Source organism: Paracoccidioides lutzii, assembly GCF_000150705.2.
Source record: "Paracoccidioides lutzii Pb01 unplaced genomic scaffold supercont2.19, whole genome shotgun sequence".
In the NCBI taxonomy this organism is placed as follows: Eukaryota; Fungi; Ascomycota; class Eurotiomycetes; order Onygenales; family Ajellomycetaceae; genus Paracoccidioides; species Paracoccidioides lutzii.
Genome location: NW_015440965.1, coordinates 373,678 through 398,680, shown reverse-complemented (window position 1 = coordinate 398,680; position 25,003 = coordinate 373,678). Strand labels below are relative to the sequence as shown.

Genomic DNA, 25,003 nt, shown 5'->3' with positions numbered 1-25,003 from the left:
ATATATGATATAAATTATTTGAATAAACTATGATTTTCTTTGATATTATAAGTATTTCAAATATATTTCAAAAATATATCAATTAAGTTTTATAAAATCTTTTTAATAAGACTGCTTCAGTATATATGAATAATATTCTGATATTCACTAATGAGTCTCAAACAGAGTATCAAAGATATATTCATCAGGTATTTATATGACTCTGAGAAGTTAAGTTACAGACTAATATAAATAAATATAAATTTGAAGTAAAATTTACAATTTATTTTAACTTTATTATTAAAGTTAATGAGAATATATATAGAAATCTTAAAAAAATAACTGTCATTCTTGAATAAAAAATCTTTAACTCTATTAAAAAAGTTTAAAACTTTTTAGAATTTATTAACTTTTATTAATAAATTATAAAGAGTTTTTTAAATATCATACGATTATTAATAGATATAATTTAAAAAGATTTTATATTTTAATAAAATAAAAAAGTAGATATAGTCTTTAAAAGACTGAAGTAGATATTTATATCTATATTTATTTTGACTATTTTTAACTCTGACTGATAAACAATTTTTGAAATTAACTTCTTTGAGTATGTCGCTGATAAAGCACTAATACAGTATGATGATGATGAAGTTTTATAATCATATATTTTTATATTCAAAAAGATAATATTTGCAGAATATAATTATAAAATCTATAATAAAAAATTTCTAGCAATCATTCACCATCTTGAGAAATAAACTCAGAGTTTATTAATATTAAAAAGTTTCAAATTATTATAAATTATAAAAATTTATAATACTTTATAATAGTATAAAAGCTTATAGAGCATTAGATATATTGATCAAAACTTCTGAATCATTTTTTCTTCTCAATTCATTATTATTCTAAAACTCAAAATACTTTAACAAATGCACTCTTTCATCAAAAATAAGATATGTCTTTATATAGTTCAGATAAAAGATGAAAGAATTGAAAGAATTATCTGCTCAACTCTACACTTATAAGAAAAGAAAATTTGATATCAAATAGAATAGTTTATATTATTATCACATATATTATCTTCTTTCAAGCAGTTAAGAAACTTTTTTTAGATGAGCACTGAAGGTATATATTAGATTTTAATGAACAACTTTAATCTATTATATAAGCTATATAAAAGAAAAGATAGAGATTTTTATCAAAGCTTCACATATAGAGTAATATCTCAGTATGCTTTATCAATAAAAAAAATTATTTATACTTTTATAAATAATAACAAGTATTCAATTCTGAACTTCTCAAGATAAAAATTATATAAAAAATTTTTGACTTTTCAATTATTGAATATTCAGACTGTAAAGTTATATATAAAATTATTATTTAAAATCTCTATTGATTTAAAATATTTAAAGATATTTATTAATTTATTTAAAACTATAATTAATTATTAAATATTTAAAGTAATTATATTGATAGTTTATCTCAGAGATACTATATAACTATATTTTCCTTTATAATATAATTAAAACTTAGATATTACTACTTTAAATTATATATAAAAAAATTAAAGATATTTTGAACTTTGATAGATATGATTTCTATGATATAGTTGAAAATTTAAATCATATACTGATGGATTACTCATTAAATAATGAGATAAGAAAGAAATTAAAAGCAAAATATTTAATAAATCAATTAAATATAATTTTTCTATTTAATACTGAATTAGAAAAAAAGTTTTTAATTGAATTTATAAAGATAATAAAAATTATCTCTAAAAAATAAAATTTAATTTTAAATAAAGTTAAGATTTAATTTATATAAATTAAAAATATTGAATTTAAAATATTATTTTATTTCTTAAATATAATATATATTTAATATTACTTTTTTTTAAATTTTCTTTTATATTAATTTAAATTATTTTATTCTATACTATGTTAAATTACTTTTATTTTATAATATAATGAGATATTTTTTTAAATTAATAAAGAAATTAAATAAAAATTAAAATTATAAGTTTATTTTTTATTAAAAATTTATTAAATATTATATTATTCTAATATAGAACTTTATAACTATATAATTTATATACTATTTATTAATTAGATTAATAAAATAATTAAATTTTAATATAATTAAATAAATATTATAGTTATCAATTAAATATATTTTAAATAAATAATAATAATAATAATAATATATTTAAAATCAATATCTTTTAAAAAATCAACATCATCTCAAAATTCAATACTTTAAAATTAATATTTTTCAAAAATTAATTCTTTAGAATAAATATTCTTTGAAGAATAAAATCAATACTTTATAAATAATTAAATTACTATATTATTAATATCTTATTTTATAAAAGATTAGAAATAAAATTTATTGTTATTTATTTATATATATAAATACTTTAAATTTTTAAATTTTTTTTAAAAGATTTAATAATTAACTATTATTCAATTCTATATATATATTTTATTTATTATTATTTTTTTCTTTATAATATTCATAATATCTATACTTCTATTTTTTTATGATATTAATTATAATGCTTTTTACATTTTTCTTTAATACTTAGTTTATTTATTTTAAATATTCTCATATTATAAAAATAATAAAAGAACTATTATATCTTTTTCTGAAATCTTCATCTTATATTCAATTAAAAAGAGAGTTAGTTAATAATAATGATATCACTGATTATACAGTTTATATGCAGAACTACTTCACATTAATCATTCTATTTAATCATTTTTGAAAATATAGCTATAATGTCTATGAAATTACTCAGTCTGATGATCTTTCTCCTCTTTTTCAGGAAATAAAAAATCATAATACCTTCAACAAATTATCATATAATATTCTATACTTTATATCAAAGAAGCAAGTTCTCTGTCTTGAATGAAAAGATAATAATGTGATATTGTTATGATTCAACTAGAGTCAAAATGATAACTATGATGTCAAGACTCGCTATACTAGCTCCTTGCTCTCACACTGCTTACCACACTACTTATTAAAGCACTTATCTTCATACTGCTTAGCAAAGTACTTTAGAATCAGCACCTTCTAGAGAATCAGCATCATCTCAAAATTCAGCATTCAGAATCAGTACAGATCAGCACTTTCTAGAGAATAGAATCAGCACTTCATGAAGATTCAGATCACTGCATTGCTAATTTCTTATTTCATGAAAGATTAAAGATAAAATCTATTGTTACTTATTCATATATATAAACACTCTGAATTCTCAAAGTTCCTTTGAGAGATTCAATGATTAGCTACTATTCAATTCGACATATATATTTCATTCATTGCTATTCTCTTCCCTTTATAGCACTCACAGTATCTATATATCTACCCTCTTACAATTTTAGTTATAGAGCTTCTCACACTTCCTTTTGACATTTAATTCATCCACATTAAGTGTCCTTACAATAACAAGACAACAGCTTCAATTCATCTATCTAACTAGGCAGCTGCGACGAGAATACTAAACTGGGGATTAGAATGTGGAATGAACGAGCAGCCAAATATATAGGGGTGGTTGGGGATCGGATCGGATCAACATGAGCAACTGAATATGGTTGAGGTTAGAATGGATCAATCTTAATCCATATACAAGCAGCTGCATCATAACAGGTATTAGCAATGTCTACAGTTCATTCATCAGACAGTTTTATTACTCACAATTGAAAACAGTCAGGAATTACCTCTACAAATGATCTTCAAGTTCACTGTGTTTTTGACAATGACTCAGTGAAAAGTCTTGATATTCCTGTCATGATTGATGATTACAATCATTATATGAACAGAGTAGACCTTGCAAATCAGAGTATAGAGTGTGATGGCGTAGAACGGGCTCCGGGCTCCGTCCAGCCTCCTCGACAGCGTCAGGCCACCAGGCCCAGGTGATCGGTAATCGCAACTGTCTAGGCAACGGCATAGCAACCAACCCCCACAATTACCCCGCATACAAATAACCCGTACACGTGGGAACCGCCTAGCAACCTTCTCTTTCCGTTTCTTGGTTGTTTAACCAACAACCTATTTTACTAGCAGCTAATAGCGATAAAATCGATGCAAGGAATATACAGCTCAGTTTGATACAACATTAGCTGTTGAGATATCCTGACACATAGTTAAAAACAAACTTTTCAATTCACTCCCTTGCTTCCCCATCCCTTCTACTGCTGCATGTGCCATAACATCCCATATGGCCAACCTTTCACATCATCATTACGATCTCATCACAAAGCATCCTTTTAAAGACTCGCTAGATCAGCTGCGAGGCTCACTTCAGGAGGCAGAGCAAATATATGATGTCTCAGCTGATCCTCAGGATGAAATCTGTCAAAAGGCAATATCACAACTTCTTAACTTTTTTTCTGGGGCAAGAGATAGCTCTTGACCTTCAGTCTGAAATAAGTAATCATAATGTGGCTTCTCAACTTGCAGATATCTTTGGACGCATTCGCAAGGGTGATTTCAACTGCAACCACTTTCGACCGTTGGTGCAGCTCATCATCCAAAACGCACCAGATGTTGATATCTGGCAGGCTGTCCTTGATCTCACAGTTACCATCTCACAATCGACTCCATATGTCCCCCCTACCTTTTATGGCACGCCAGTCAAATCCGCCTCATCATCACAGAAAGACTCCGAGCAGAGACGCGAGTTGGTGAATATGAGAATCTTTGAGGAGATATGTGACTGCACATTTTGGGATGTTGAGGGCTTCTTCAACAAGTACTTTGAGGGAAAAGACTGGAGTGACAAAGCAGATGCCATCTGTCGACATGTGCTAGCCACAGACAGTGATGGGAACTGGGCCCGGTTTCCTGATCCTCCTATGCAGAGTGATGTCTTTGCCTGGTGATTTCATCTTCAAGAAGGCCTTCTCTCAGAATCACGCAGCATCTACTACACCACAGAGAGCAAAGCAGGTCTTACTGGTTCAAAGGCAGAATGGCAAGTTGACCTCCTTCTGAGAGCTAGAAGCACAAGCCTCTCACAAGGCAAACATGACTGGAGAGACATCCTGGTGATTGGTGAGCTGAAAAAATCAGAGAAGGAGATCAGGACCAAAGATACATTGCTGCAGATAAGCTGCTATGTGCATGAAATCTTTGCTGTCCAACCCACCCGGTGATTTGTCCACGCATTCACTGTCTGCGGGACTAAGATGGAGATGTGGGTGTTTGACCGCTCAGGCCCTTACAGCTCAGGCATCATTGATGTCAACACAGATCCAAGACAATTCCTTAAGGTGTTTGTGGGCTACACCATGATGAGTGATGAGGAGCTGGGACTGGATACCTTTATTGCTAGGAATGAAGATGGCAGCAAATCAATAACCATCAAAGAGCCTGAATCCTCAGAGGAAATGATACTGCAGCTGAGTAAAATGCTTACCTTTCAGCATGCCATTGTGTGCCATGGGACCACATGTTTTCTCACAGATGATGGAGAAGTGGAGGGTGTAGCCAAGCTCTCATGGGTATCAGATAAGTGGCGCCCAGAGGTGGAACTCCTCACGCTAGCAGCTCAAAAAAATGTCCAAGGGATTGCCAGGATTATTGGACACAGTACCATCACCAGCATAGCTGACATGCGCTGCGGCCTGACCTTCAACAACAAACGCCATGACTTCAAAAGTGCAACCCCCAGTATAGCCTCCTCACCTCATCAATCTCAGCCACCTGCTGAGCCCTCTAGGAAACGCAAATATCCAGACAAGGGAATGCAGGTGTCCAAACAATCACATTTCACAAGTCAATCATTAAGGACCTCTCAGCAGAAGAATGAACTTACTTTCTCCATTCAGTCAGTGCACAAGCCAAGTCTCTTTGACAGGAATGGCAAGGAACTCTATGACAATCGTGTTCTCCGCTGTCTGGTGATATCACCTGCTGGCCAGCCAATCTACAGGTACAAATCATCCTTGGAGCTACTCATGGCACTTCGTGATGCAATAAAGTCGCATCAGTCTCTTTTACCTGGTTGGAAACATTCTTCATCAGGATATTTCAGAGAACAATATAATAATAACCAATCCTGAAAAGACAGGTGGTCACTCTGGCATGCTAATTGATCTGGACCTTGCCAAAGAAGTTGAAAGCGAGCAAAGCAGTGCACACTATCGGACTGGCACAAAGAAGTTCATGGCAATTGAAGTGCTTCTTAATGTTGACCATACTTACCGGCATGACCTTGAGTCTTTCTTCTATGTGCTTATCTGGCAGTGTGCCCATCGCAGCTGGGAAAAACTAGATAAGCTACAGAGACAGAGACAGAGACAGGTCTTGCCGCAAGACAGCTTGCTGAAAGAATGGAATACTGGAACTTATATGAAAATTGCAAGAATCAAGCGAAGTGACATGCAAGCTGATGGATTTGAATACCTTCTGCAGGAGTTTCCACTGGAATTGGAGTGTGTCAAACTCCTCTGCAGGACCATACGAGGCGTGCTGTTTCCTTATGGGAAGGAAGGAATTATTGTCGGAACACCACAAGACCCAAAAATACTCCATGATCCTATTATTAAGGTGTATGATGATGCAATAGCGCTGATTGAAGCTTGATATGTTTAATGACTACTCTGTTATGATGAATAAAGTAAGTATTGTTTGTATTAGTTAGCCTGCTTTGTTATGATGAATAAGTATGTTAGTTAGCCTGCTTAATGTGTACTGTCTGATTTATACCAGTTTGTTTCTCATAGTTCCTCTTCTGCTTCATCATCACATGTACTTCTGCTTGAAGTGCCTGTAACCCAACAGAGAAGTCAATGATGGCCGGCCTTTCCATTCTGCATGAAACTCTTTGATCAACTCTTCACAACCTGGAACCAGGCCACTCCGCCGTTCCCAGGTAGGCTCCGAACCAACATAGTCTGATGAATATCTGTGGGTTACCAAAGTGCAAAATCAGCTTGTCTAAATATGCCAAGATAAGCTACTTCATGTGATGGCGCTGGCTACGGCGCTGGCCACGGCGCCATGACGGCGGATGGCTGCTGGCTACGGATCCTGCAAGCAACTACGGAGTGGGTACAACCCCTCGTTCCCGACCTTTGACATTCTTGGTTGGCAGATGCGCCAGCGGTATGCTATTTTGACCAGTGTCCCTCTATTTGGCATATATCATAGGAGGATTTGTCTCCTTGCTGTCTTGCTCTCTCATACCTCGACGATACTTCCCCGTTTCTGAGCAGGTTGTTGGGAAAGTGGTGTTTCCGCCGGACAGTTGCAGCAGTCCACCTCAGCATCAGACAGAAATTTGGGCACCAGGATCCGCCACAGAAACACACATACGCTTGCAAACATAACCGACAATGACAGCCCGGGCGTATTTTATCTATGCGACCCAGAATACAACAGTGGAAGACTAAATTCCTGCTGGAGAGGCCATTGGGAGGAGGAATCAACTTTGATGCCTTCCGAGAACGTCATTCTAGTTCCCACACGCGCCCCCTCATAAAATCCACTGTCCTCCAAACATGCAAACCTGAACTCCCGCATGTGTTTTTGAAGCGTATCCAGGATAAAAGCGGGTACATAAATAAGAGCCCCAAGGAGCCCCAGGCATCCAGCAGCATTGCTTCAAAATGGCGGTGGGCAAATCCAACTTAGCCTTTGATGAGCTGGCAAGCTCCATTCTGCGTGCACATTTAGAAACATACATCCCTGTCCTAACATCACCCGCCGTCAAAAAGTTCCAGATGTAGTAACACATCTCGCCTCGTCATGACAGCGGGAAGTCTTATCACTTTCTCGACACCGCGTGGGGCGTCTGCTGAAATCCAAGTTTTTCATGTTGACTTTAAACGGTTAAGTTTATCGTTCCCGAGGGTTCCTATGAAATGCGAACCATTGCATGAACGTGCAAAACCCCACCCATGGGTTTGCCCAAACCAACATGATTGAGCAAAAATGGAGCCCGCTTCACAATCTCCATTTAATGCTTTGTTCATAACTCCCTACAGTTGCTGCCCATGTTCATGGACTGCTATTTTAACACCAACATCGCTCATGCAAAGGCATGACTGGATCCGCTCCAATTCATTTCGAAATTGCCATCGATCTTCGCAATGTCTACCAGAATATTCATCGCCCTTCTCTTTGAGCTATTTGCCTATTATCCTTTGTATTGATCTGTTAGCACTGTATATCTGATACACACCTTATACTTGAATCCCACTTTCCTTGATTTCACTTCGCCACCTGCTGCGGTCTGAGCAACCCTCAGCTTGCTATCGCAATTCAATTGCTTCCGCATTTGTTTCACTTCCAATAATCTTGCCTCCTATCGTCAGCATTGGTCCAATTTAGCCCATGTTCTCCTCTACTGAACCTTTCAGTACGGTTTCCATGGCTTATTTCGTGTGTTCCAAATTCCAATACCATGGGTGCGACATGAAGCCTTCATGTGCTGCTCTCCTCATCCTCAGCACACTGGATTAGCCCAGCTTCGTTATGTCGTTGTAACGAGTGGCGAGAGTCTCGAATGTATGTGTTGAGAAAATTTTTCAACTGGGGGTTTGATTCTCAATCGCTACGTCGAATTTTTTTTGAAAGCATGTGGCCATACTTTGGAAGGCTACTACGTATGTCATTGGAACTATTCCCAGTTGACATACCTTCGCTTCTTCCAGAAAATTTCAAAACAATAAAGCCAATCAACGGCTAACAACAGGATCAATATAATTTTATGGCCTAACAGAATGAGCTATCCAAGTTGAACATGCAATCCAAGCCCAGAGCCAAATCCTACATTACGTTCACGCGTCAAAGTTCCTGCTTTAGCTTACCTAGGTATCCACGGCGCCAGCTCATTACGTATGAGTATTTTGTTACCCCGAAACGTTTGCGCGGCTTCTTTACAACCCAAATCCAAATATTGGTATGATCTTATTATCGAGGCCAGTTGTGTTCAAAACCGGCGCTGTTGCCCTATCAAGAAATGCCTTGGTTCGATCTAACCCAAGTTTTCGTTCCAGCAATCCCACCGCTTTGCGCAGGAGTCTTTGCATATCCATGTTCAGTGCGGAGGATGGAGACCGACGAATGCCCGCACAAGTTTACCGTTCTCATTTAAATTCTTTGGGATTTTGTCAACCTTAGTTTATGTTGCTCCTCAAACAAGCAAAGTTAAAAAGAAATGTGCAATATCAAAATGAATTCACAGGTCGCCATCTAATTCGAAAAACCAGCTTAGTAACACCTGATTTCTCCACAATACCACGTTAACTAGGCTCAGCAGTTTTCTCATCATTTTGCATTTTCTCATACTGTTAATACCTTTGGCAGAAGTCTCGAAATCGCAGGTGGAGGTGCCAAAAGTATAACAACCGGCATACCCCATCCAGTCACAGTGGAAATCAACACCATTCCTGTACCTGATTTTATATGATACTGTCAATGCCGATGGGAAGTTAACCAGGAAGGAAAATTGTGTGTTCTAGTCTTTCTATTATTCTGTGGATGCCTGGTATCTGATTTCACCCTTCTGTCCTTTTGGTAAACCCTCGACAAGATGCCTTGGTGGGCAGAAGCCTTGGGTCAAGGAGCCTCTGTGATACGCACGAGACAATACTCCATGAGAATACGAAACCGGAACTAGGGTTTAAGACTAATCGGAAATTCCGCATTTATTACATGTTCCATTCCCCATGTCATTCTATATAGTTCCGATATTGGGGAGAAAACATTGGATCTCTCGGGGGTTTTTGGATAACACATTCCACTTGGACCCTACTCAGTTAAGAGGTATTCAATCATGACGAACTCCCAGGGGTAGTCAATACCTAGATGTCGGATCTCATGTTAGTATAAGAACACTATTCTCAATTATTGATGGAAAGGCGACAATGGAAAACCGATAACAAAGAAAAGGGGACAGTAATGAGAATTATATATTCCAAAGGGAAAGGCTGAACAGTAGACATTTACGTACCATACTTTTCAAACGAACCTGCATTCTTACTTATGAGGGGCCGCCTGTTACCGGGTGAATATATAGATGAACAGCCATCAAGTTGTAAATCCCCACTGCGTTGGCCTGGGAAGAGTCGGAGTCGGGAGGTGCTGCATCCCATATATGGCTGTGAGTCAATACTTATTCCCAGATTATTCCCAGGACGAAGCAGCCCACCAAGAATTTCGAAAAATGGCACAGCCACTCTGCGAATCCGGAGGTTCCCAATGGCATTGAACATTCTCCCAGCGGCTCCAAGCGGGGAGAATTTTGGATCGCATAGATGGAAAAATCCAATTACACCTGTTTCCGGATATCGTATGAATCCAAACCACAGATGAACTGATCTCAAATGCTCTCAGCCAACAACTCTCTAACTCTCCCTTCCCACTCGGCCACAATATCTTCCCCGGCCCTCCTCAGCTTCAAGCACGGGTCTTCCAATTGACGTCCGCCATCACCCGTCTGCTCCGCTTCCACTGCAACGTCAGTCGCAACAGCACCAAATATGCTTTGTAAGGTTAACTCCTTCTTCGCTGTCTCGAATAAGACTTGCATATCTTCTCCTCCTTCCCGACAGGGTCTATTCTCCTTAATATTCCCGCCGGCATCTGTACTACGACCGCCGACACGACCACCACGACCTGCAGCAGCGGTCACTTTTGCCATCCCCTCAAGAACACCCAACACAATTCCAACCCGCAACCCCAGCTCGGCACCAACAGGGAATCCTGCATCAAACCCGCGCTGGACATGTTCGCTCTTCGCCACGGTAATGCCATCTCGGTAGCCGGCCGTGACATGCTGGCGGCGCAAGGATGGGAGGTCTGATGGTTCGCTATCTGACATATTGGTGCGGTTGCCTTGGACTGAGGCTTCTTCGAAGATGGGAAGTGAGGTGTCGAAGATATCATCTAAGGGTGATATAGAGGGTTCCTGGTGTTGATGTTGGGAGGTGGAGGAGGCGGTGGTCATGCTGGTCGTGGTTGGAGAGCGAAGAAGGGTTGAAGTTTCCAAGGAGGAACAGGAGGAGTGGGATGGTCCGGAGGGAATGCCGGGATATGGCGGAACGTTCATAATATCTATATATTTCGAGGGGCTTTTGGGTTGTAAGAATTTTGAGCTCTACAAGAAAATAGGGGCTGTCGGATAGGGCGTATAACATCCATAGAGCCCCTCTGGCAGTTGGAGGGGGAGGTTGAAGCAAAAAAAATGCTTAATAACACCACGTGATTGAACTGATAAGGGCTTTTTTGTTCTGGCTTACTACTCGGAAGAACTTCGATAGGATATCAGATTTCCTGCGAACAGCGTTGCAAATAGTCATGTCATGAAGTTCATCGATTCTATACTTTTATTCCAGGATCATATGTATATAAATGGAGAGTCCTAGATCATATGCCCCAGACTCAATGGCTCGCGTAAAAATGTTGACGCCCTTGTAACTATGAACTCTCCATCCAATAACCAAGGGCAGCAAACAGAGAGAAAAAGGGATAATTCGAAATGATGCAACAAGTCGCATAAAATATACAATACATAATCAGCAATTAAACTTTGCTCTCATTAACATCTATCTTCTCAACTATTTTCTGAGGTTCGTCCTCCCGTCTTTGCGCCTCCTTGATCTTCTCATCACGGACGGAGAAGTATACAATGCCGGCAGTCCAAATGGCCATTGCAATTGAGCAGGCAATCATTGCCCACATACCTTTCTAAAAAAAAAAAAATAAATAAATAAATAAATAAAAAAGGAAGTTAGCAAGGTCCGCACACGCGATAAGACGACTGCAGACGAAAAGGCGTATATGCGATGGACATACCGTGAAAAAAGGTGCCTGATCGGCTGAGTAGAAGAGCAAAGCCCACCAAGCGTTAACCACATTACTCCCCATATTCATGCTGGCAATGACAACGCTACGCAACGCATCATCCTTATACCGCATGGCATCATTAGCCCATGCAAAGAACGTTGCCTGACACGCATACACGGAGCCGGCCCAATAGTATGCGCCGAAGATCGTCGCCGTCGACGCTCCGGGGGACAAAATCATCGCAGAAGTAACAACGCCAGTAATACCAATCCAATAACCGACCAGGTACCTCTTCCCATGCAAGAAATCAGTCAATGTAGCCCAGACAATCGTTGACACGATGCCGACAGCCGGCACGCCTGTGGGGTAATTGTTGAGCTGCGAGATGGAGTATTTGTTGGTCGTGTGAGATTTCATATAGAGGGCCAGGAGGGCATTTGTGGAGAAGGATTCGGTTTCTCCCGCGATAATCCAGAGCATGACGAAGCCGTACCAATGCCATGAGCTCAAGACGCGCTTGAGGAAAGAGAAGCTGAACGGGGTGCGTTCGCGCACAGGTTCAGGAACGCGGGAGATGGCGAGGGCGCGCTCATCGGCATTCAGGTAGGGGGCATTGGTGGTGGAAGGGGTGTCGGGGAAGAGAAAGAGACCATAAAGGGCAATTGGTAAGGTTATAAGACCGTCAATCTAGGGTTGCTTATGTTAGATTGTGCATGAGGACGCTAGGATAAATATTCAGAGGTTCGAGGCAGGAACCGGAATAGCCAACTTAACATACAATAAACAACCATCTCCAACCAGCCAATCCCCTGGCGTCATGTAGTGACTTATGGATACCGGTCTGGATGAAGCCGCCAAACATAGTCCCTGCAAGACCCGAGGCAGTGAAAATTCCACTTCGTTTTCCCAACTCGGACTCTGTGTACCACGAACCGAGAATGTAGTGGGTGCCGACGAAAGTGCTGGATTCAGCCAACCCGAGGAAGAAGCGGATGGCCATGATGGACTGTGGGTTCTTCACGGTAGCTGTAATCATGGTCAAGCCACCCCAGAGCAGCATCATACAAGGGAAGAATATTCTAGGCTTGAAGTAGATAAGAGCCAGATTGGAGGGGACCTGGCCAAGAATATATCTACAGAAATAGGAATATCAGACTCGATGTACAACATGGAACGAATCAGAGTTGATAACCATACCCGACGGTAAATATGGTATTGATCAGATTGAGCTGCCTTCCCTGGAAGTTCAAATCCTCCTTCATTCCGGAAACATAAGCATTGTTCAAGTTGCTTCGATCCAACTATTCAGACATGTAGTTGTTAGCATATATTTCCCCTCGCGCAACCCGCACCATACCGTTTCAAGGAAGAAAGACGGCAATAACTCGAGATATCTGCCTTGGAGCACTGCCAACGGTCATCAAGGGAAATAGTCAACAAAACTCACATAGTTGGCAAAGTACATCAGACAGCAGAATGTGAGAATGAAAAAGTCAATCTTGCGCAACAGGGCAGCCTCACCAGGCCTGCTCTCTGTGCCGCGCAAATACTGCATAAACTTGTTGCGGGCCATGGCGGCGACGGTTGAGAGCGAAGATACCAGTGAGTTATTAGGGATGGAGATGATAGTTATGAAAACCGCTCTCCTCTCACGCACTCGCAATCCAACAACCGGGAGCAAAGAGGCGAGATATTAGGGCCAGGATACCCCAGATAATATATATAAAGAGGATATCCCTACGTATGTTCGAGCAATTGACATCGAAAGAGGAATTCGGGGGAAGCAGGGTTGATTAGTTATATTTGACCAGCCAGCTCACAGCTACCCTCGGCTCTATCTCCTCAGTTCCATATCTCGCGTTCGCATGCCAAGTTTTGGAGACACGGCCGTATCTCTCGCAATATCTTTTCCGATCGATGAGGAGCTAGTCAGAGGTATTATTAACTCTTGCCGTTGATAATTTTTATTTTTTTTTTTTTTTGGGATGTGGACGCTCCTTGGAAGCGTAGATGAAGATTTGCTCAGCAGACGTCTGTCCCTTTGCTGGGTGGTGAAATGATTATTGCTCGCAGCTGACTTGAGATAATTCATGAATTCGGGGGACGTATTGGATTCCGGAGAGAGGACCTAGTGTATATCCGTTATGTCAGTAATGCCAGATATCTCTGCATCTCGGAATAATAGTGTAAATAGTAGCCCACCCGGTGAAGCACCACCTTTTCCCCCTTTACTAGGCCTCTCCCTCTTCCGGTTTCTCCATTTCCCTCCCCTACGCGGGAAGGCAGGGCTATTGAGGCGACAAGACACGAGGGAAATGCAGCTTTCGCCACTTGACTCCGTTCCGACTGCTTCAACTGTCTCTGAGCCCGGTTTAAATCAGCGATTACCGGTCTCCCTACGTCCCCACAGGGGCCAAAGCGATTTGTCAAGTTGATTGTTATTATTTTTTGCCTGCCAAACCAAATACCGCGTGATGCCTGTACTTCCTCGTGGCCAACCAAGGTTCGCCGGTGCGGGTATCCGCTTTTTCTCTGAATTCAGTTTCGGCGATGGGTTGTCGAATCATGTTTAAGCATGACAGCAGTCCGTGTTTGCGGTCACCTCAGAAGCAGACTTCACTCTAGTTAGGGGGTAGATAGTGAAATACATTTGGCTGAACATATATTTGTCCGTGGATCGGAGTTGAAGTGCCAAAATAATACGATTGACGCTTCACCTACATTTCAGAGCCGTCCATTGATTGCGAAGAAAACGGCGGGGTTCATTACTCTCTAGGGCGATATCTGTGGTTATGTGCGGAAGAGTTAAAAAGGCGACACAGCGAGCTCAACAGAGCAATGTCTCGACAGGGTAGAAAAATGAGTGAGGTTATTAGCTACCACATTAGCTGCCTCGCCGAGGAATGCTTCTTTGATTCAAGAGTGTCAACGCGCCCAGCCAAGTATTTAACTAACCCCCATGGGCCAGAGTTAACTAACTAGCTAACCAAACTAACTATATCAACTGCAGAGGCCGGCTCTTGGGAAAGTTGGGATTGGGGCTTGTATTGTTGTCTCTCATTTATCCCCTTTGATAGCCCCCCCAAGGGGTTAACCGGAGTTCCGCCCGCAAAGTCTTGATCCTCACGAAGCCGGCGGATAACGTCTTAGGTTTTTTTCTTCTTCCTGTGTCGCCTATTCAGCCAATTTCTCGGCGGAGGAGGTCAATCAATCATAATCCATGACATGACGGTGGGTGTCGTCCGGGGAAGGATATTCAGGGGATGGGCTAGTCTCCTTATCCGGAGAAAAGACAAAGATGGATGTGTGATACTTTCTGAACTCCTCCACATATTGGGCTTTCGAGCAGTAGAAGGTAGAGGCGGGAAGATGTCAGGGATGCTGATATCAGGCATATCTACGAGTTTTGTCAAATAGAGACGGGTTGGAGACCTCAAACCCCCTTCCTTCATTTGCAATCCCATCCGCTAGCAATCTTGTCTTTTTGAATTGCATCGTGCGAAACAATCTGGGAAGTCCTTGATTCTGAATAAATTCTGTTAAAAGAACATTCCTTCCGCGAGATCCGCAAACTATATTGGTATGTAGAATCCAGCCGTTCATGTTCGTCTCAGAAGCGTCCGGCTCCTCGCTGCCAAACGCAAAGACTCACTCCACCGCAATCCCTACTCACGCAGACGCATCTATGGATCAACTTTTGATTTCATTACCTCCTCATATCTCTCAAACACATCAAAGAGGGGAGGGTGTGTAGAAACTCGGATCAAGTTTCAACACTTACCTCTTCGTGTATTTTAGATCCCAATCCCTCTCCCGGAGTAAGTAAGGGGAGTATAGCACAGAGTTCGGTGGCCCCTCTGATAGGCATATCAACAGGTAGTTATCAGCGAGGTTATTCATAATAGTGATGTACAGGTCTTACATTAACCGAGGGTTCCTTTTATGTTTAGCATTAGAATAATAATGCGAGTTAAATGATCTCAACGCTGCACTTTACGCAAAAATTTCTCATGCACTTGAAATTTGACGCAGGGTCTCCTCAATTCCCAGGCTTGATGTAACGAGTGGTTTCCACACTCTGAACCCCAAAGTTCCCGTTTGCGGGGCTGATATATGAACGAGAAACGATTCGTTAGCCTGCGAAAATCTACCTACCGACCGACGCTGTGATCCTTGGGTTGATAACCGTGGTTCTGGGTATTTAAGTTGGTCACTGAGCTTAAGACAGCGTACCGCACTTCCCCAAATCCTGGCCCATGAGAGAGTGCTACTTTACGTCCAGCAAAGAGATCAAATGTTTAGAATATGCAGCGGCAATGCCGAGCATGCAGTGTGACCATCTCTTTCCAACGGCTGTTGCCCCCTTCATCAAGAAACTTGGAAAGTCAATGGCGTTTCCACCGACGAAAGCGGGGTGGATCTTTGCGAAGCAGTTAACTATAGCAAGGATTCATATATCTATGCTACGAATCATGATATCGGTCCCTAATGTTAAAGGGTTCATACCAAATTAACAGGAAGATAAGTCAAAATGCGATTGCTATTGCAACGATAACATTTTTCCTATATATCGAACGATTACATGACAGTGTAAACCCATATAGTTATTTGATGGCCTTGACTGAGAATAAAATGTATCCATTTTGCGGCGATCATCCTCTGGTAAAACTATATGGAAGAATGTTGAGGTGCTCCCTGTCCTACCGAGATCCATGCTCATATCGTATCATAGCCCGATAGCTATGTATTCCGTATGTGCTACCGGAGTCTTCCAGCTGTCCAACACTGGCAACTCATCAACGACTTGGTAGCCAAAGAAGCCCACGATGATCATGGGGGCTACCCGGGTCCCCCGGTGCACGGCCAACGCTTTCGTTGCAAGATCAGGAGCGGGAACGAGGGTTCTACAACATTCCGAGATCTAGGTTTGCTGCGTATTGCGGCACCAATATATACGCTGGAATGCACTGCGATATGCAACTGTGGCAACAAGCCATAGGTGAGTCTGGGAACAGCTCAATTTTCGCAAAAACAACTTGCTCCATTGCCGAGGCGCCAGCCGAAACGTATTATTATACCCACCAACGCCCAACCAATGCACGGAGTGGTTACAGCTAATTTCCTATGCATTTGACGGTTATAATATATGAAGTGTTTTGTGATAAAGAAATCAAAGTACGTATAACTAAGGATATTTAGATTTGTAAATCACCAATTTTATATAACTAATGAATACAACGGGTGGCTGTTGAGACCTTACATTTCAAGTCATCCCGTGAGGAGGAGGGCGATCGGTGGGTCAGTAACTAACTACGTCAAGCCCTACCAAATACAGAGCCAAGGCCCCCAGCCCGGGCACTGCATTTCTATATCCCTTGCCTTGATACGGGTTGCATGGCGCATAGACGTCGTGTCGGTAGAGGAGGAGCAGCAAAATCCCAGAGAGGAAATCATATATAACAGGCGTCGACTGGTAGGAACTTGGGTAGTTTTGAAATTGCTCTCTCCCAGTCGCGTTTAACTACCCAGGAGACTGGACATCGCTGACAACTCTCCGAACAGCCCCCAAACAAGCCGATAACGCGACTAATAAAACCCCATTAGTTTCGCTTTTGATTACTTCGCAACACACCTTCAACACCTCTTTTGACTAGTTATCTCTCTGCCGAATAAAAAAAAAGAAAAAAAAAAAAAATTCGGACCCGCCCTTCAATTCAACCAACCCTTTAATCACCACAAAGGAGCCAATGCGGGGTCGTTTGCTTGTTGTTATCTAGAGAATAATGATGGCCAGAGGGAGAGGCTTAAGAATGCCCCATGAAATGGGTGGCCAACTGATCGGCCGTTCTCCAGCAATCAGATAAGCGGGCTCCTCTCAGTGGGAACGTATTCTGGCATTTTGCACCCAAAGAGCATGTGGATGGAAAGTCATCAATCATTCGGATGCTTCGACGGAGACAGGTCAGGGAGAGGAGGAGACTGCCGGTGTTACTGGCCCCACGGGGTTGATATTTCGTTCCATATTTCGTTCTATATACCCATCATTTAACTATCTCGTTATCCCTTCTCTCTGCATTCTAAACTGATGGTTTCTGTTATTTTATGGTTGTCGTAGAGCATTTTTTGGCCGACTGCTTTGATATCCATACTCACTTTTTAATCTGTAGTTAAGAGTACTAGCCACTCATAGTATCAGAGGGTGAAGAGCAGCTAAAACACATACCTAAGAAAATGCTCAGTGAACACACCTGGGAGGCTATCGCCGCTGCGAAGAGGGAAGAGCTTCTCTCCTCCATCCCGTCGGAATGGATTATCCAACAAGAAATCTCCCCTCCAGAATCCCAGGCCGATGTGACTAGCTTCCCTGAGAAATCGGGATGGTTCACAGCAGATGAGTTGGAGATTACCAGCTCAACAGCTTCCGAAATCCTACAGAAAACCGCAACGGGCGTCTGGAGTGCGGAAGCTGTAACTCACGCATTCTGTAAACGTGCTGCTGCCGCTCATCAGCTGGTATGTTAGTGTTCGCAAAAAAAAATAAAAATAAAATAAAATAAAATATCTACAATAGAGAAACATACGCCTGCTCATTCTCCTACCCAATCATCAGTCAAAAAAAAAAAAAAAAAAAAAAAAAAAAAAAAAAAAAAACCCAGCTAACATATCCGCCCAGACAAACTGCCTCTTAGAAACCCTTTTCCCAGCGGCGTTGGAAAGCGCAAAAGCACTCGACGCTCACTTCGCTGCTACCGGCAAACCAGTCGGGCCTCTTCACGGTGTCCCAATTTCCCTGAAAGACAACTTCGACATTATCGGCAAGGACTCGACAATTGGCTTTACGGGCTGGGTCAATGACCCGGCCACGTACAATAGCATCATGACGGATCTGCTGCGTGAGGCGGAAGCGGTCCTGTATGTCAAGACCAACGTCCCGACAGCAACGATGATTGCCGAGACGGTAAATAATGTTTTTGGGCACACATTGAATCCGCGCCATCGCCTATTTACCTCCGGTGGTTCATCTGGGGGTGAGTCAGCGTTGATTGCGTTTGGGGGCAGTCCGTTGGGTGTTGGGACGGATATTGGTATGTAGTTAAACGGCTCTCCGCATTCCAATTTCCCAAGTAGTGGGAAATATAGCTAATCAGCAGCAATTCAATGACAGGCGGCTCTCTCCGCATCCCCGCCGCCTGCACAGGCATCTTCACGCTGCGCCCCTCCTTCGGCCGCTTCCCCAACTTCCTGACCAAATCCGGACTGGCGGGACAGGAGTCCGTCCTGAGCGTCAACGGACCCATGGCTACGACGCTAGAGTGCATCAACTCTTCGCATCCACCGTTGCTAACAGTGAGCCCTGGGTCCGGGATCCAAAATGCATTCCAATCCCTTGGGACTGTGGAGCCCAAGCAGCGACTGAAACTAGCAGTGTTGTGGGATGATGGTCTCGTGCGGCCAACTCCACGTGTCCTAACAGCACTGAAGGAAACAGTGGAGAAGTTGAGGAGTGCTGGACATGAGGTTGTAGATTGGTAGGCAGCGGGACACAAGGAAGGGGTTGATATCTTAGTATGTCCCAATTTGTCCCATTAAGGATCAAAAGCTATAAAAAAAATTAAAAAATCGACAGCTCTAATCTCCCTACTTTTGCTAGGACCGCTTCTTTCTCTCAGACGGCGGAAAGACCGTGCAAGGAATCCTTGCGGCCTCCAAAGAGCCCATTTGACCTGAGATGGACCTGTACGGCCAAGTCAAAGACGGCGGCGTTCAGACACTGTGGCAGCTCCACGTCGAGCGCAACAAGCTCCAGCAGGAGTACATGGAGCGATGGAATGCAATCGAGGGTCTTGATGGGTTATTGAGTGAGTATGCCCCCCATTTTCTTCCGCACTATCTATAGAACAGTTCGCTGTAGCGTAGTCAGCTAACAGAGAATCGGTAGCCCCGCCAACACCCGTATGCAACGGTCTAACACACGCGTTTCAAGCACGTCGGTTACACCGGCGTCTACAACATCCTCGATTATTCGTGCCTATCGTTCCCGTGCGGTGTCCACGTCGACGCCACCGTAGATGTTCCCGCCGTCGATGAGGTTGAACTCAGTATAATTGACGGCGAGGTGCAAAAGGAGTGTATGTTTGACATTCTTGCCTTCTTTTTTCTGCTCTTTTCCCCCTTTTCTCTTTCCACCAAACGTCCATCTCTAATACAATTGTTTCATCAGACAACCCCGCCGTCGTCCACGGGCAGCCTGTTAGTTTGCAGCTTGTAGGGCGTAGGCTAGAGGAGGAGAAGGTGGCGATGATGGGAGAAGTTATTTCGAAGGCTCTCCAGGAAAAAAGCCCCGGGGGGGATACGTTCCCGAAATGCAATGTGTGTAATTTGTATGTGCATAATGAAAAAAAGGCCATTTCACGTTATATATATATATTTTCCTCGGTTGGCAAGATCCAAGATGGTATGTTAGGATTTTATCGCATATTGCATTATCCGTTCAATTGGTATCTATTTGAACATATCTTCCCATTCCTCTGTATGTTTTGTCAGGGCAAATAGAGTCCGTAGGATGCCAACATTTATTACATATCCAACATACCCACTTGGTAGTGTTCCAATTCATAGAAGGTAGAGATAGGTCTATTCACATTTATCTCTTTGCTTAAGGTTTGGCACAAGTTAGCCACCTGACCTTCGAAGAAAGTTGGGGATGGTGATAAGAAGATGGGAGAAGACAATATCAGTGAACTCAACTTTTGTTTACAGCAGAACATCAAACCGGTAATAGACTTTCATGCAAAGAAAGACTAACAGCCTCACTCTGTTTAGATCCACAGTATATTTCGTATTCAACGTGAGAAATAAAACTCGTTGTAATGATAATGAAAAACTTTTCTTCATTTATTTTGTGTATTGCTTTGCTCTTGAAGAATAGTGCAGATGGGGGGAAGGGAAGAGCGGGAAAAAATTGGCAGGGCTGTTGTTAGAAACAGAGTGATACACGTTTGTTTAAGTAAATTGGGCTTGTTGATTTGGGATATGGGGAAAGGGAAAAGGGATGGTGGACATGGGTGAAATGGGGAAAAGAAAACTCGAAATCAACCACAACCCAAAACCCAAAAGAAAGAGGACGTGGGTGAAAATCGAAAACGGTAGAAAAACTATAGTAGAAAACGGAAACAAAAAAGATAGGGAAGAGAAATAAATATTGCACGACGCCCAAGCCTCCTCATCAACAAAGGGGAAATGAAATTCGAACAGTTAACGGGCTTCCAAGTTTCGTTGTCAAGCCGATCCGCCCACATAGCTACACTCAAAAAAAAAAAAAAAAAAAAAAAAAAAAAAAAAAAAGAGAGAGAGAGAGAGAGAGAGAGAGAGAGAGAGAGAGAAACAGGCCGTGAAAACATGGGGACAAGGTCTGATAGAAATACGCCGGTGTATTGAACATGCTGGGTTTAGGTAGTGTGCATAAGGCAAACAATGTAACAAATGTGCCGGGGTCCGACAGGCGGCGGAATGAAATCAGGGAAATATAAAATGGGAGAATACATGACGGTGAATCTCTTAATCGTGGGACGGTTCGTTGAAAATAAAGGGGAAAAAAGTGGCAAAAAATTGCTGGAATAATCGGACTTGTTGTGTTGGAACAGGAAGAAAATTAGTGATGAGTCACACCGTGAACTTAACGGTTCTCGCCTTGTGCTAGCTGCTGATATTGATTTGGACATGCGTGGATAAATAGAAAGACATTTACATGTCCATGCTATCTCCACCATTGGCAAAATTGAAGGCTCCGGCTTGCTGTTGGTTGGTACCCAAGGTGAAACCGGCCTGTGTTTGCTGGGGTGCAAGTTCATCAATATCAGCACCAGCTTCCTCTTCATCGGAGAAGTAGCGTTCAATGATGTTGTATGCTTTCATGTAGATTTCCTCGTTGGCGTTGTTCTGGCAATCGTGGATCTTCTCCATGCCGCCGGCCTCTTCGATGAACAGGGCATAGCGATTCACGCTAGGTTCTCCCATCTGAGCAGATTCCTTGTCCATCTCTCCCACCTTCAGAATATTCTCCAGACCATCCAGGGCAACTTGGATAATTTTGTTATCAGGGCATGCAAGAAGGTCGCAAAGGGGCTTAATGCAACCTTGAGATACGAGATAGCGGATTTGTTCTGGTTTCTGAAGGCCTCCAGACGTGGCATTTGAAATGGCCCAGCAGGCTTCTTTCCGAGTCTTGAAATCTCCGTTCGACAAAAGGTTAATCAATGGAGGAATGATGTTAGCATCAATAACTGCCTGGATTTGCGTAGAATTGCCAGCGGTAATATTGGAGATGGTCCAGCAAGCTTCTTTTCGGATACCGTCTTTCGTGGAGCTGAGGAGGGAGAGTAGGGCAGGAAGAGCCCCACAGTTGATAATTACTTGGGTCTGGACATCATCGCCAGTAACAATATTACCAACAGACCGGAGAGCTGGTGTCTGGACGGATGTAGAAGCATGCATCAACAGCTCAACTAACCGACGAGGAATTCCGGCTTCGATCACGGCCTGGATTTTGTCATTTGATCCGTCTGAGAGATAGGAGATGGCCCAGCAGGCGTCGATCAGGACCTCGTCATCAAGCATGTACACCAATTTAGCAAGGATGGGCAGAGCAGGCAGAATCTATAATACCAACAGTTAGGGTTAGCAATCACACCTAAAAGCCATCAACCATGCAGGGGAGAGAGAGAAATACCGTTGGCCAGTCAGGCTGGGGGGTTTTTCCACGGCAGAAATTGCTCAAAGTCCATGTGGCGTTTCGAAGCATGCTAAGCTTACGACCATCACCAATCAAGGCGAGGAGAGGACGGAGAGCTCCAGCGCCAAGAACAAAATCGCGACATTGAGGGCTGTCACCTGCAATATTGCCCAACGCCCAAACAGCCTGTTCCCGCACATCGGGCTCATGGCTGCTCAAAAGCTCAACGAAAATAGGAACAGCACCAGCCTCGATGACAACCTGGGTTTGCTGTGCAGATCCGGAAGCGATGTTGGTCAATGCCCAAGCGGCCTCAAACTGGACCAGAGTATGGGGTGAACGAAGGAATTCAACGAAGCGGCTGACAACGCCAGTTTCAATAACTCGCTCGATAGGAGGGTTCCGTTCTTTGGAAAGGAGTTTTCTGAATTTAGTGGTAGCCTGGATCTGCAGTTCGATTTGGTCGGAGAAAACACCCTTGACCATCTCCGGAAGTTCAGAGTTCAGCTACAGAGAGGGGTATCAGCTAGTTATTCCACATCAAATCATTATCTCAACGGTCATCTTTCAAAAACAGACTCTAGCTTTCCATTCCGGGGATCTTTCAATAATCTTGATTCTTTGCATGACATCACTGACAATAGTGGCCCTCAGGAGCCAAACGGCTCCCTGCTGTGCATTACAGCTTGAGAGCTAGGGCCAGGGGCAACGGACAGGCCATGAAAATGGCGCGAAATCACACAAAATATGCACCAAAATAATCAAAAAAATAAGAACAAAACAGAACGCATGCACATACCTCACTCTCTATGGTTCCACCCTCTTCATCACTATCATCGGCAGCAAGACCAGGGCCTCCGCCTACACCGATGCCTCCATCACGGGTCTGAATACCTCTCCGTTTTGCGAGGTTCTCTTCGCGCTTCTGCTTCCGAATCTCGACCTGCTGCTCCTCACGACGACGGCGGAGCTCATCTGGCTTGAAGGAGCTTTTAGCCTTAAACTGAGTGCGACGGTGTTCTGGGATATACCGCTCCGCCATGGCGATAGTACTGGTGGACAAGGAGCTACAGTTAGGAGGGAAAAAAGCAGGAGGAAAAAGAAAGACACAGCAACACAGCGCCCAAGAACAACTTTAGAGAAGCAGTAACCAGGAGATGGAATAGACGGACTCTCTTTTATATCCTTTGACGTTGGCGATTGTTTTGGGGTTCGGGCGCTCTGGGAGGAGAAAAGAAAAGGAAAGATTGAAGTGAGGGGCTTTTCTGCTTTGGGCGGTTGAACCAGCCAGTTTGATGACTAAGCAGGAGAGTGTGCTGACCACCAAAGAACCTCACGTCAAAAAAGTCTGCGCAGGAGGACACAAAGCAAACGCATTGCTGATACTCCACGCATCTACCCTAGGCAGGTATCGAACACAACTACACCTGAGCATAGCTACAATTAGAAGAAAGAAATAGCTAAGGACAGAGAAATTTTTGTTCAAATGCGCATTGTCATTGATTAGGAAGCGTGGCTCTCCTTAAGCCGACCTATCTCCGGGCTTCTCTTCAAACCAAACAAACATCCTGCAACGCTTCACTTCGCAGATCAAACTCCCAGACGGAGAACTCTCGGGAATAGCGGAATTAAAACTGATTAAGATAATTCTATCTTGCAAATCTTTCTACGTTGCTACAGTGCCGTCAGCATTGAGCGTGTGATATTTCCTTTTTTTCAGCTTCTCCGGGATGTGCTCCCCGTCGATATACACCAGTCTAGATAAGTCTTTGATCAAAATTATATACGCGCAAGTCCACCGTTGGGATAGTTAGATCCCCTTTTAAATATATCCTTGATTGCCCAATTGGTGTCCTCGGTCTCTTGTCACACCCCCCAATTGACATTTTTCCGTCTCCTCCTGTCGGACACTCTTTCTCGGCCTACATATTATAATGGCCCCATCTCTACCTGTCGGATTCGACGACATCCAAACTGCACAGTCAAAAAGGGATAGACTGGTGAATATTATCGCCGTTGTAGTTGATGCCCTTGCGCCAAAACCTTCCGGGGGATCTTCATATGTATCAACCTTCACTCTCAAAGATAGTGACTTCTCCTCAGCGGCCTGGAACGGTCTCAAAATCCGCTACTTTAACAACAATGAGACGCATGTACCGGCCCCCCAGCGTGGGGATGTCGTTCTTTTGCGACAGATTAGGGTCTGTATCTTCCTGCAGCATCAAGTTAGACTCGTGGGCTTGCTGATGACTTACAGATACGGACATATCAAGCCGCGACTGTTGGGCTCTGCACGCAGAATGATTTTGTTCCCTGGGTTATTTTCCAAAAAGCACCGAATCCCAGGCTCTCTCCCACAGATATCTATGCACCCCAATACTCAAAAGCTTACTGCTACCGAGAAATCATATGCCTTTGCCCTGATCGGTGCTGAAAGTTCGATGCCTACCGATCAGCCTTTTAAAGTCTCAGCAGCTGCAGCTGCGGCTCCAT

General features: G+C 42.6%; 10 protein-coding genes across 10 annotated transcripts; 4 read left to right on the top strand and 6 right to left on the bottom strand.

Annotated features, from left to right (window-relative positions):
* Nucleotides 1-4,201: 4,201 nt before the first annotated feature.
* Nucleotides 4,202-6,570, top strand: PAAG_06665 (hypothetical protein; the record flags this gene model as incomplete). Its single annotated transcript, XM_015845959.1, has 5 exons — nucleotides 4,202-4,337; nucleotides 4,390-4,861; nucleotides 4,904-5,134; nucleotides 5,210-5,988; nucleotides 6,020-6,570. The coding sequence occupies 5 exons, from the start codon at nucleotides 4,202-4,204 to the stop codon at nucleotides 6,568-6,570; spliced, it is 2,169 nt and encodes a 722-aa protein (XP_015700185.1).
* Nucleotides 6,571-7,967: 1,397 nt separating this feature from the next.
* PAAG_06662 (hypothetical protein) lies at nucleotides 7,968-8,266 on the bottom strand (the record flags this gene model as incomplete). Its single annotated transcript, XM_015845958.1, has 2 exons — nucleotides 7,968-8,114; nucleotides 8,171-8,266. The coding sequence occupies 2 exons, from the start codon at nucleotides 8,264-8,266 to the stop codon at nucleotides 7,968-7,970; spliced, it is 243 nt and encodes an 80-aa protein (XP_015700184.1).
* Nucleotides 8,267-9,741: 1,475 nt separating this feature from the next.
* On the bottom strand, nucleotides 9,742-10,205 carry PAAG_12258 (hypothetical protein; the record flags this gene model as incomplete). The annotated part of the gene is made up of 2 exons (XM_015847771.1): nucleotides 9,742-9,794; nucleotides 9,944-10,205. The coding sequence occupies 2 exons, from the start codon at nucleotides 10,203-10,205 to the stop codon at nucleotides 9,742-9,744; spliced, it is 315 nt and encodes a 104-aa protein (XP_015702621.1).
* Nucleotides 10,206-10,312: 107 nt separating this feature from the next.
* PAAG_06660 (hypothetical protein) lies at nucleotides 10,313-11,041 on the bottom strand (the record flags this gene model as incomplete). The annotated part of the gene is made up of 1 exon (XM_002791444.2): nucleotides 10,313-11,041. The coding sequence occupies one exon, from the start codon at nucleotides 11,039-11,041 to the stop codon at nucleotides 10,313-10,315; it is 729 nt and encodes a 242-aa protein (XP_002791490.2).
* Nucleotides 11,042-11,514: 473 nt separating this feature from the next.
* On the bottom strand, nucleotides 11,515-13,351 carry PAAG_06659 (pantothenate transporter liz1; the record flags this gene model as incomplete). The annotated part of the gene is made up of 5 exons (XM_002791443.2): nucleotides 11,515-11,679; nucleotides 11,788-12,465; nucleotides 12,557-12,911; nucleotides 12,976-13,079; nucleotides 13,226-13,351. 5 exons carry the CDS (start codon nucleotides 13,349-13,351, stop codon nucleotides 11,515-11,517), a joined length of 1,428 nt encoding a protein of 475 aa, XP_002791489.1.
* Nucleotides 13,352-13,612: 261 nt separating this feature from the next.
* Nucleotides 13,613-14,345, bottom strand: PAAG_12257 (hypothetical protein; the record flags this gene model as incomplete). The annotated part of the gene is made up of 4 exons (XM_015847770.1): nucleotides 13,613-13,703; nucleotides 13,857-13,906; nucleotides 13,981-14,139; nucleotides 14,247-14,345. 4 exons carry the CDS (start codon nucleotides 14,343-14,345, stop codon nucleotides 13,613-13,615), a joined length of 399 nt encoding a protein of 132 aa, XP_015702620.1.
* Nucleotides 14,346-16,410: 2,065 nt separating this feature from the next.
* On the top strand, nucleotides 16,411-16,777 carry PAAG_12256 (hypothetical protein; the record flags this gene model as incomplete). Its single annotated transcript, XM_015847769.1, has 2 exons — nucleotides 16,411-16,440; nucleotides 16,511-16,777. 2 exons carry the CDS (start codon nucleotides 16,411-16,413, stop codon nucleotides 16,775-16,777), a joined length of 297 nt encoding a protein of 98 aa, XP_015702619.1.
* A 1,232-nt stretch (nucleotides 16,778-18,009) lies between these two features.
* On the top strand, nucleotides 18,010-20,331 carry PAAG_06658 (acetamidase; the record flags this gene model as incomplete). Its single annotated transcript, XM_015845957.1, has 7 exons — nucleotides 18,010-18,291; nucleotides 18,452-18,863; nucleotides 18,944-19,307; nucleotides 19,406-19,619; nucleotides 19,763-19,907; nucleotides 20,000-20,148; nucleotides 20,323-20,331. 7 exons carry the CDS (start codon nucleotides 18,010-18,012, stop codon nucleotides 20,329-20,331), a joined length of 1,575 nt encoding a protein of 524 aa, XP_015700183.1.
* A 1,191-nt stretch (nucleotides 20,332-21,522) lies between these two features.
* PAAG_06657 (importin subunit alpha-1) lies at nucleotides 21,523-23,552 on the bottom strand (the record flags this gene model as incomplete). The annotated part of the gene is made up of 3 exons (XM_002791441.1): nucleotides 21,523-22,434; nucleotides 22,508-23,017; nucleotides 23,310-23,552. The coding sequence occupies 3 exons, from the start codon at nucleotides 23,550-23,552 to the stop codon at nucleotides 21,523-21,525; spliced, it is 1,665 nt and encodes a 554-aa protein (XP_002791487.1).
* Nucleotides 23,553-24,444: 892 nt separating this feature from the next.
* Nucleotides 24,445-24,944, top strand: PAAG_12255 (hypothetical protein; the record flags this gene model as incomplete). The annotated part of the gene is made up of 2 exons (XM_015847768.1): nucleotides 24,445-24,711; nucleotides 24,768-24,944. 2 exons carry the CDS (start codon nucleotides 24,445-24,447, stop codon nucleotides 24,942-24,944), a joined length of 444 nt encoding a protein of 147 aa, XP_015702618.1.
* Nucleotides 24,945-25,003: the final 59 nt, after the last annotated feature.